We start from the raw sequence: 11,950 nt of genomic DNA on the forward strand, positions 1-11,950 counted from the left end.
TTTATAATCCAGACATTATAAAATGCATAATACTGATAGTGATTTTGATACTGAATAGGGGCTGAATTTATAAAGAATTTCAGTTAAAGACTAAATTGGTAGACTGCATTTTACATTAAAATTGCTTTTGAAGTTTCCTAGTCTCCGCAGTTTCGATTATTATATCCCACTGGAGTGACTTAAAAAATTCTTCAGAATACTAATATTATCTTCCATGTATTTAACCTCTTTTATTAAGAGTTTGCAAAGTTGAGAGAACTTTTCAAATTTATCATTTGCTCTTGGCCTGATTTTATTGGCATTCCAAAGATGATGGTTCATGAGTAAAATTAGGGAAGACTTTTAGTTGATATGTTTAAGCATCCTGTGCTATCTCCACTTGGTCCTTAAGGATTTAGCCCAAAAGAGCATCAGTGAAATACTACATGTGGGCTTTTCTTTCTAACATTCAGACTCACGGTCCTGTTTCCTTGCTGCTTTGCTGTAGATCTGTTATCAGCAGCCCTCTCTCCATGGAAACCTAACTTGTATATTTAATCTCTACTCTACCCCCTCCCCCCTGCAGCCTAATTTATCTGTGTCAGCCCTACTTTAAGCTGTAAAGCGGAGAACTTGGTAAATCCAGGCAAATAAAAGTAAACAAAATTATATTTTAATCTTTATCTAGAATTTTAGGTTAAAATGTTCCAGCTTACTTCATCCTAGTTACTTTAATTACACTTGCATGCACGGATCAGATCTACAGTGCCTTAACTGATAGTTAAAAAAAAAAAAACCAAACTTAAAAACCAAAACCTTTTTCATAACAAAATCTGATGTGAATGTACATGAGATTGTAAGTTTTGTTTTTCTCATTGAGAATGTGTCTCACAGCAGAAATATTTATATTTCAATTATGAGATATTATATTGTATTAACTTTCTAAATGTAAGAAAAAAAAAAGAATTCTAAAACTTTTTGCTCCAAGGGTTTCTATTAAGGGAATCCTATCTCTTTCAGAAAGTTCTGCAACTCTGTGTTGCTTTTAATTCCATGGTGAACCCTAAGATTGGTTTTGAGATCGCTGTTGTTAAAGTGTCTCTTTGTTAGTATGTTAAAATTGGTTTAAACTGGTTTACAGTTTGAAGAGGGATTTGCTGTGATCTCTTCTCGTTTCTTAGGGCTGGGGAGCAGAGTACCACCGGCAGGATGTTACCAGCACTCCGTGTTGGATTGAGATTCACCTTCATGGGCCTCTTCAGTGGCTGGATAAAGTCCTGACTCAGATGGGCTCCCCTCTGAACCCCATATCTTCCGTCTCATAGTGCACAAGTAGTCTTTTCAATTATATTATTAGTGGACTTGTTTTAATTTTAGGGAAACTTTCAGTACAGATACTGTGAGCCTACATGGAAAACAGATATTACAGCTTATTTTTTCCTACATAATTGTGACCAATACATTTGTATTTTGTGATGAATCTACATTTGTTTATTATTCGTGTTCATGTTAACTCTCAAAAGTGTTGTGGAAATTGCACATAGAAGTATTGTACCCCAGTTCACACATTTGGCATTGATCTTAAACTGGAACATATTTTTGCCATATTGTCCCAACAACTTGTTGTTTGTTCAGTTTTTTAGAAAAATTTAATGCATCACAGAATGAAAAATTATAATAGAAAAAGAAGGTATACGGTGAAAATTCTTCCCTTCTACTCTTAATCCTACAGGAGCTATACTTTCTCCAGTTTCTTTGTCCTACCAATGTTAAGAAAGTTCCTTGTTTTCCAAAAGCATATGGTAGGAGCTGAAAAGAAACTATAAAAAAAAAAAACCTTTATTTGAAGGAACACTATGCACTGCTCTAACAAGTAGCGTTCAGTAAAAGCAAAGTGATAGTTTTCTAGATGATGTCATAAAGTGTACTTTTATTACAGCTGAGTGTGTGTCAGTCTGTTGTGGCTTCCTTCAGTATATCTTTTGTAAAACATTTCCTTTTTTTAAAAAACTTTATTGTAAACAACGGATCTCCAGTATATGTCACTAACTCCAAGTCTGTCCCAAGTCCTACTTTATAGCTAGTGATGGTGCATGCGCGGTCTTGTTCACCTTGGCTACTTTTGGCCACTGTTGCAAGAACTCTAATTTTGACATATGCATTAATCTCTTATTTTGCACTTTGATGGGTGACAGTTTTTAGTGTAACCTTTTATGAAACACACTCAAGTGACTTGGACTTAGATGATCAGCCTTACTTCCTTGGTGCCCTTTTGTATTAACAGACACTGTGGTTTATAGAGGACAGTTGTAGGAAATTAGACTTTTTCTACCTTTTTTGTATTTTCAGCCTAGATTATGAGAATGTTATTCTGTAGCTCCAATGTAAGGTGCCTTTCTAATTCCCTTCTGCTCTCTGGGTGTCGCTCATGTTAAAATCACGCACTCCTCCCGTTGCTCGTACTGGCGTGGTTGCCCCGAGCACGGAAAGGACCTGTGTTCTGTAGCCGGAAGAGCTGCTTCACTCTGGCCCTGGGTCGAGGCTGCTGGTCTGGTACTTAAACGAATAAGCAGTGGTTGTTGAGATAGTTGATTTTGAAAGATTCTCATATCAGAAAATGCACACTGTTCTCTCAGTTCCCGTGTATGCTGTTTTTTTTCCTCCCCATTTCTTAGCACTTCTCTGGATGCTAATCTCCCAGAACACAGTCCTCCGAGAAGAAAGACATGAAAACTAAAATATCTGTTCAGTCAGTCATGCTTGAAGGCTTTGGGTAAAGGACTGTTAACCTCTTCTTCCAGAGAGCCGCCAATAGACACTTGGGTATAGCATGAGAACAAAGACTTCATTTTGAAAAAGTGACCTAACTTAACCTATCCGAGAAAGCTACTTTCTGGTGCCTTTTCAAAGTACATGGAGCCACATCAGTCTTCTGTTTAAAGTGCTAGTTTGGTTTGACTTTCTACTTTGCCCTTTCGCATTTTTTGAGGGAAGGAGAATGCGATTCCTTTTTTCTCTGACATTATTTATCGTTTTTACAAAGTGCAGCCAGTGGATGGTTTAGTTCTGTCAGATCAAGTGCCATATATGTTTCAGCTCACAGTCCTTTGCTGCATAAAAGGCTACTTTCCCACAGTCAGCTGAGCCTCAGACATAAGTAAGCTCTCCACGACATCCATTCATCATCTTCCGCACATGTGTCCGCCCCATGAAAGAGAATTATTTGCTTAGCGTTAGAACCTAGCTATTTACATTGTTCTCTGACTTACCAGGCTTGAGGCATAATCTTTGGAACAAGTGTGTCAGAGGAAACCACCAGGTTGAATGACAGATACATGTCATCAACTTCCGTGGACTTGATCTGGTGTAAGCTATTGAATTGTTTCATCGATGTTTTCAGTTGCTTTGCTTAAAATTGCTTTTATTCCTGTTACAGTCTTTGGAGTTGTCAGGATTTTATGTGATTGGTCTTTTCTGTGTTTTCCTTAAGGAGTTGTATCTCACAACGGTCAGTACTATTGACCATTAAGAGTTCCATGGAAAAGGAGAAGCCTGTAGTCTTACCTAAAAGTTATTAACCATATGCCCCTGGATTTTAACTGAAATTTTTATTCTGTGTCGTTGCTTCAATAATTCCCGGGGGTGCCCCAAATTCATGAGCAGGAAATAAAAATTGCCAGTAAGATTTTAAAAACTAAAATTCTGACCGATAAATACACTTCTGAAAGAAACCATTTCAGAAAATTACAGTTTTAAATTTTTTAAATCTTTAAAATTTTTGAATCTTTGGAGTGGTTTATGGCCAAATTCATGAAACCATCAGCACCAGTAGAATAGTCTCATTTCATATTAATATATGTGAGCTAAAAAGAGTAGAGCCTGAGAATAATAAAATTATAACCAGTTTGGTAAATGCAAAAAGAGAAATAGACTGAAAATTCATCTGAGTAATGAATTAACCCAAGAAAAAGGTGCTTGGAAAAATAGAATTTAAGAGATGCATTTGACCAGCGTGTTTTTATAATACAGTATTATGGTCTGTTTGGTATTGCCTGGCTTATGCTGTAGAATGTAAACTATTAGGCATGTTATTGATCTTCTGAAGCTAACACTTTTTCTTTAGAGATTAAAGAAGACATCAATCAAAATGTCAAGTGTATACATCAGAATATAAATCACTTTTCACACTTACTGTTATGTAAGGGACCCATGGTAATAGAATTGGCTGGGTTTCTTAGTTGAAACCCACAGTAAGATTCCTAGGTAGTTCAGTGAGCTGTACCTAATAGTATAGAAAGAGGATGTAGCTACTTGATACTTTTCCTAACATTTGAGAGGAAGATATCCTTGTAAGATGTAAAATGATCAAGAAGTGTTCAGATCTGAAATCTCTTGTCAGGACGAGAACTGGGGCTCGCGGGTTCCTGTGAGGCGTTCTGTTGAAGGAGAAGGTTTGTCCAGAAGATGAAACCCTCCCAGTGGCAGAGAACCTCCAAATGTCTGAGAGTACCTGTTTCAGTACTGTATTTCTGTCCTGGAAAGCCTGTAATACGCCAGCTTGGAACCATTTCTTTATACTCTATGGTTGTTGGCTCCGTGTTCCTTTGAATCGTTACACTTCCCCACTAAATGTGTCCGTGTCTTTTATACTTGCTGAAGAAGGAGGACTTGGTAATTCAGCTTCCAGCGAGGACTTCGGTTTTGGATCTGTTAACCTGTAAGAGGATCAGAGCCCTCCTTTGTCGTAGTGCTTAAATCCTTGTGCACTCTCTCAAGGTAGGACTGTAGCTGTGTGTCCTCGTGACACTCAGCAGCTAGATAAGCGAGGATCTCTGCAGGTGGTAGATAGCATGGTGGTTTCAGACATGTTTGGTGATTTTTGTGGGAGGGGGTTTTCCTAAACACTGTTTGTGGGTGGTCTCTCGGGCTACTAACTCGGGCAGCTTTATGGAGGGCAGGCTCATATTCGGGGCCCATTTCCTCCAGAGCAGCAGCGTTTCCCTCCCTGATAGAGGTGGGATTTGGGAGAGGCGTTCTTCTCACAGAAGACGCATGTGTGGAAAGTGAGAATTCAAGGCATTTCTTCTGCAAAAACACTTTTGCCTGCTGGACAGAAGCTTGAACAGGTCTTTGGAATTTACTGGGTCACAGTTTAGCATTTCCTAATTACGAGAGGTAACAGTATTTATTAAGCCTTTGTTATATTGGATTATTCGTAATGAAACACCTTCTAAACTACAGCTGTGTTACAACTGCAGTGTTACCCTAAAATTGGATGGTTTACAAAAACCAATGAGAGGTATTTTACATAGCCCAAAAAAAGAATTTTTTTTTTTTTTTTTTTTTTTTTTTAAGTAAGAGCATGTGATGTGCTATTTGCTGGTAGCAGTTGCTGTAAAACAGAAGACAGGATGTCTTGGTGAGAAGACCCGGCCTCAGTGCAGGAGACTTCTGTCATTCATGGCAAAGTGAACACCTCCCAGTGATTCAGTTCTTAAATTGTTAGCAGTCATCACACACCATTGTCCTTTAAGGATTTCTTTGAAGATCCTGTTATTGAAAAGTTCAGAATTCTGTGTGCAGGTAGATTTTGCCCTCCATGAAGAAGCAGTGCCTTCCTGATACTAGCTGGTGTTCACTGTAATACGACCACAGTGAGGCCCAGCAGCCCCACCTTCGTTATGAAAGAAGTTTATTGGAGTCAGATCTTCTCATATCATTGGAGATAATGTTGCTTTGATTTATTCCTGAAGTATTTTGTACGTAGGGACTCTTGAAGATAATAATTGGGCAAGCAATTTTCTTAAGCTGGTTGGTTAAAATTGCCTTTTAAAGATCACTTATTTGAAAATTAGATTGACTGTAATCCTGAAAACGGGATGTTTTTATGTGCCTGCCCATCTTCTCTTAAAAAGATACTTATATGCAGAGGATAAAGACCAAACCAATGGCTGCACTGTAGGTCCGCTTCTTGTTCTGCTTCTGTTTATGTTGTAGAAAATGAAATTCTGGCAAGATGCTTCAAGTCTGTTACCTTTTTGATACTCATCACAATGTATTAGGTTTTACTATATTGTGCTTCTTCAAAGCCATAACTCTTACGAACTTTGTTTTTGCATATTGTTTGCTAATACCTTATTTTAATAAATCTCAAAATCTGCTTAATGTGTCTGTTGGGTCTTTTTGTTTGGGTGTTTGTGTGTTTGTTTAGGGTTTTTCTGGCACTCTCTCTTGACTTAACGCCTTTCCCTTAGTGGACTTAGGACAAGGACGAGGTGGCTGCTCGCTGTGACCGGCTGTGTCATCGTACGTGTGCGCTGGCAGCAGGAATGGATACACCACGCCGTGCTAGTCAGTGGGAGGTTCGCTCAGAATGATTGTGTTTTTCCATTCTGTTTGTAAGAGGGTTGATGTGTTTCTCTTAGTTTGTTTAGTGTAGTTTAATTGGATTTTGAAAAAGTATTTAGATCTAGAGTCTGGAGTATTTTAGTTTAACCGCTCATTTCCCTTGTCTCCATCTATCTGTAAATGAACACTCCTGACTGCATGGTTGGGAGGCAGCGTAGTGGCTGTGGGCTCTGCCTGGGAGTCCTGGGCCTCAGGGTTCTGTTAGCTGTGTGCCTTTAGGCAAGTTGCTTCACCACTCTACCTCAGTTTCCTGATCTGTAAAGTGAAAGTCTATTTTATAGCATTTTGGGAACGAGTAAATAAAGTAATACAAATAAAGTACTTAGAACAGTGCCTGGCACATAAGAACTCATATTTTTATTCTTATTCTCTTGTATTTCTTCTTTAGTTGGCAGGACTTTTTCTATGCTGCTTGACTTGAGTAGATCGGCCCTTGATTATCCACGTTGCCAGTTAACTTTGTTTTTATTTTCAACTTAAAAATTTTTTTTAAAAAAATCACAGATTAGTTTTATTAGTCCCACCAAGTACATACTTTTCTACCAATGTTGCAGATAGGAGAAATGCAAACTCCTTCTAGTTAGTAAGGGAAGAGGAGAAAAACCTAAACTAAACATTTAAAAAGATATTTTTAATGTTTTTAATTTATCTTTGAGAGACAGAGACAGCGTGAGCAGGGGAGGGTCAGAGAGAGAGAGGGAGACACAGAATCGGAAGCAGGCTCCAGGCTCTGAGCGGTCAGCACAGAGCCCGACACGGGGCTCGACCTCATGAACCATGAGATCATGACCTGAGCCGATGCCGGACACTTAACCAACTGAGCTACCCAGGCGCCCCCAAACTAAACATTTTAGCCCCAAAGAATAAATACAAAAGCTCTTGTTCTTCTCTTTGGAGAAAAGCCTTCATCAGCAGAATCCATTTCAATCAGTTCCTTATGCCTTTTTATTTTAAGTATAAGGTATTGGCAGTGACTTCAGTGGCCGTGTTAGAAACAGTTTTTTCAAAGCATTTTTAAAAGCATTTGTTCTGGTCTATGATTTCCCTGAACAGCGAGAGGTGTTGGCTTCTCTCCGATGTAAGATAATTAGTTTTCAAATTGCTGCAGCCCAAACAGTTCAGGTGATGAGGGATCAGCTGTGACAAGGGCTTCATCATTCCTTCAGATATGACACTCAGCAGCTAATGCTCTCCCACATCACAGCGGCTCTGATGCAGGCCCCGGTTTATACATATTCATAAGAAGGCTGTCAGTACCCAGGGCAAGCTTGGAGGAAGTACTTACTTCGAGATCTGGAGCATACATGGTTCAAAGAAGGAAGCAGTTTTTTAAAAGTTCCTCAATTTAACATGTTAAACATTGCTGTGTATTTGTTGAATTTGTAAACCTATCATTAATAAAGATTCGAGTTTTAAAAAGGTTGTTGTGTCCTTTGATCTCAATCACTTTGTGGTTGTAGTTTCAAGAAAGGAGGGGGGGACTCTAGGGAAGGTATAAAAAGAGTTGTTGGTCGCCTTTGTAACCATCCCTGTCTTGGGCTCTGTGGGGTGGGAGGTGGAAGGGGCAAGTAGCTCGGTGGCCAGGACTCTGGTTATCCGTATCAAACCAACTGCATGTGTGTAAAATTTCTGGGAGAGGCGGTTCCCGAGTCAGTGTTCTGATATTCATGCCTCTATTTTGAAAGCATCCTCATACTTTTTGTTTTAATCTCTTTCCCCTTTCCCTATCCAATAAAAACCTCACCTAATGTTACTTCATTTTATTTAAAAAGTTTTTAATGTTTATTTTTGAGAGAGAGGGGCAGGGTGTGAGCAGGGGAGGGGCAGAAGAGAGGGGGACTTAGAATCCGAAGTAGGCCACAGGCTCCGAGCTGTCAGCACAGAGCCCCATGTGGGGCCCGAACTTACATGACCTGAGCTGAAGTCAGACGCTTAACCAACTCAGCCACCCAGGCGGCCCGAATGTTACTTCATTTTCAACATTACTGTTGTCTGAGCTACATGCTGAGAGTTTTAACGGGACAGAAAAAGAAACTAAAAAACAAACCGGTAGCTAACTGGTATGCATATGCGTGTTGTAGCGCGTGTGCTCTTCTAACCTGTTGGGGTAGCCACCCTCCATTTGGTCCTTTCCTTTCTTAGGCAGAAAGTTAGCTGATTGTGAATGGAGCTAGGCTTCCTCATTTGAAAGAATTCTCAGAGAAATTGGTTCAAGAGTGTTTATTGGATTCAGTATACCCAAAAGAATACTGTCCTCTCTTAACTATCTTGTTGAATGGCAGACTTCTTCCAAAATGTCCAACACCAAGCCTGGGTCTTCAGGTATTTTAATGAGGTTGCTGAAGTGACAAAGTCAATTGGGATTCATTGAAGCAGCCTCTCAGGAGGAACATAAGACCTTTGGATTTTGGGAGAAAGAACAAGTTTTTCATTTGTTGTGTTTGTCACCATCTAACATACCGTTGATTTTATTTCTTTACCCTGTTTAGAGACTGTCTCATCTCCTGGAAATGGAAGCTTTCTGAGGCCAGGCCTGTGTCCTCCCTGATAGAGCAGTTCTTGACAAATTGTAAGCACTCCCGTATTCGTGGAATGAATGAGAATACGGAGTCAGATACGATTTCTTACACTAGAATTCATCTTTTAAATTAGGTAATATGATGTTCCCAGTTGAATGGTTTATAGCTCAGCACTAAGTATCATCTCTTTTTTGTAATTAAATGTTTTTAAGTGTTTTATTTATTTTTGAGGAAGGGAAGGAGAGCGCAAGAGAGACGGGGTGGGGGGAAAGTGGGGGAAGAGAAAAGACCCAAGTGGGGGAGGGGCAGAAAGAAGGGGACGGAGGATCTGAAATGGGCTCTTTGCTGAGAGAAAGCCTGATGCATGACTGAAACTCACAAACTGAGATTGTGACCCGAGCCACCCAGCCACCCCTAGATACCAGATCTCTTTACTGCACGCCTCATCAAAGATGAAAGAGAGAGACTCACCTCAGAAATTAGAAGACAGTAGCTGTTCTTTGTTCTTGAACTTTGAGATCTTTGCCCCAAAATTATCAGGTTCCTGGAATCGTTGGTTAGAGAAACTACAGAATTAGCCCTGTTGATTGGAGCTTTACCCTGTTGGCATTTAATGTATTCCCAGAGAAAGTTGAAGGTTTACTTGATGTGTTTTACCAGAGAAAATAACCACAAAGTACTTTACATTTCAAAGCTTTGTGAGGGTGGCAGCGTTAAACACCCTGTAGCTGGGTTTTAGCAGCCTGGTTTAGGTCTCCTAACTGCACCCCCAGTTGTGCATGAGGGAGAGGCCTGTAACTGCATTCGGGGTGCGTACCTCAGGTACCACCTGACAGGGACCGAGCTTAGTGGCCTTATTTGTCCTTCCGAATACAATATTGATTTTACTGGAGAGTGTATGTGGAATTGTAGGGGGTAAAAAAAGCACAGAGGAGTTCGAAGGGCTGGCTGTCCCAACAACTATGGTAATGTAAGATTAATAATAAACACTCCCTGATTGCATTTTCTTCACGTACACTTCTTTAAATTTTACAGAATTTGCTTCAGCGAAATTAGAGCAGTGGTGGTGAAGATCGTGAACACAAACCAGCTAGTTCCGTATAAGTGGTCAGACTGCAAGGATCTTCATGTGAAAACAAAGGTGCTTTCCTTTTAGTGTCTGTTCAATGAACGGCTGGAAGTTAACCAGTACCCATCCGCCCCATCCTTAATCAGGGAGCACCTGTGTCCACTGCATACCACGCTTCCCAGCCTCCCTTTCAGCTAGCTGTTGGTCACGTGACTAAGGATAGCCGCCGAAATAGGTTCCATTCAGTGTAGTGCCCCGAGGGGAACATTCTCCTTGGCCTTTTCCCCTTCCCAATGGCAAGGATGCAGATAGGGTGGCAGGAACTAGAGAAGCCACCTTGAGATGGAGACGGAAGCCAAGGGGGGAGGGTGACAGTTATGTGAACAAGAAACTTGGAGGTGGGGGCTGTCCTTCGTTAAGACAGTTCAGAGTGTACACAGTACTTGCTCACTCACTTCCCCTCACCAGATCCTCCCCGAGTGCTTACTGCAAGGCAGGCTTTACACCAGCCAGTGCTTAGACCTCCCTTGCCGTAGCAAGAGAGTCAGCTGTCCTCGTGGAAGGCAAAGCTGTAACATAGTTGAGTGGTTTTGACCTCTGTTTGGTTAGCATTACTGGTTCAGTCTGGAACATGGAGAAGCAGCAGAAATGAAGAAGGAAGGAGACTTTAAGAAAAAGACCCTGCGCCTACTTTTTTTCTTGAAAGTTGTAATAGTCAACTTATAAAATGTAATAGGTCAACTTATAAGATATCAGAAAGCTTACTGTATATGTTTGGCTTAATTACTAACCACCTCATCGTGCTTCCGTCACAGCCGCCTGCTAGATAGATAACTTAGGTTGCAAAACTCTCCCCCACCCCTTTTACCAAGACCTGGTCAAAGGCAAGATCCACAGGTGAAAGTCACCTAGTCACTGCCCCAAGGTATCTTAGGTGTCTGACTATGATTGGTCATTTTAAAGGGACAAAGAACTTTAAAATGACAGGTTCCCGCCAAAACTAACATCTGTGGATTACAATGTAATTGGCTACCAAGGAACGCTGTGAATGTTATTGGTTAACTAAATAATGATGTATTCTGTCCATATAATCTCACTGCCTCCTTTGTTTGGGGCCATTCTCTGCACTTTTCTCCTTAAGATAAGGGGGTCAGGTTTGGCCCGGCTGTAAATAAAATCATGCCTTGCTTCTATTCGGCATTTGGTGGTCTTTTCGACATCACCCCGGAACAGAAGTCTGTATTTTTGTTCTGGTCTAGAGCACTTACTTAGCCAGGTGGTTTGCTCATTTGTTTGACTATAATGTCAGGTTTAGGATAAACGGAATAAAACCAAAGTTCTTTTCTTCAAGGATCTTCATTCTGGTTGGTGGAGACAAGAAACAAGAACAATGAAATAGAGAGCAGTGGGAAGTTCTGAGGAGAAAATGGAGGAAAGGGAGCTTTGGGGAAGGAAGATAGTTGAGGTTTTAGATCAAGGATCCAGGGAAGGTCTCATTGAGATGGAAATTTTGATAAAGTTCAGGAAGAGGTGAGGAAGTCAGTGTGTGAAACAGTGATTTAATTGATTCTTAGTCAAGACAATGCAGAAAGCATGAATGATAGCACAAAGTAGCTCTCCATCTACCTTCAGGAAAAGCAGTGATTCAGGCAGAAAGCCAAGTGTACAAACTTAAATTCCATGTTCTTTAGTCTCTGCGGGAGAACCAGTCACAGCTGTCGTGTTACATGGATGGAGACAGGAGATGTCAGTTACTAACAGTTTTGTGGATTACCACCTCCAGGAAACTGGCCACTTGAAGGGCCAGTCAATAAGGAGAGTTCAACTCAATGGTGTATGTGATACAAGTTTAGTTTTAGGCCGAAAATCAAAGGCGAACATTTCAGGTGAAGAACCCACAGGCAAATTTACCTTCAACTTCTAACTCTGTCTTTCCACTGTCTTCATTCAACAAAGACCCGTGCCCATTTTGTGT

At 40.5% G+C, this 11,950-nt stretch overlaps 1 protein-coding gene across 3 annotated transcripts in view; it reads left to right on the forward strand.

The window, feature by feature from the left end:
- Positions 1 to 6,144, forward strand: part of SMAD5 (SMAD family member 5) — a 52,096-nt gene extending 45,952 nt beyond the window's left edge. For all 3 annotated transcript variants that reach the window (XM_029941958.1, XM_029941956.1, XM_029941959.1), the window contains one exon: positions 1,161 to 6,144. In XM_029941958.1, coding sequence (XP_029797818.1) covers positions 1,161 to 1,304 — 144 coding nt within the window. In that variant the 3' untranslated portion in view covers positions 1,305 to 6,144. The remainder of the gene's footprint in view (positions 1 to 1,160) is intronic.
- The last annotated feature ends 5,806 nt before the right edge of the window (positions 6,145 to 11,950 follow it).

This window comes from Suricata suricatta, chromosome 6, assembly GCF_006229205.1.
Source record: "Suricata suricatta isolate VVHF042 chromosome 6, meerkat_22Aug2017_6uvM2_HiC, whole genome shotgun sequence".
In the NCBI taxonomy this organism is placed as follows: Eukaryota; Metazoa; Chordata; class Mammalia; order Carnivora; family Herpestidae; genus Suricata; species Suricata suricatta.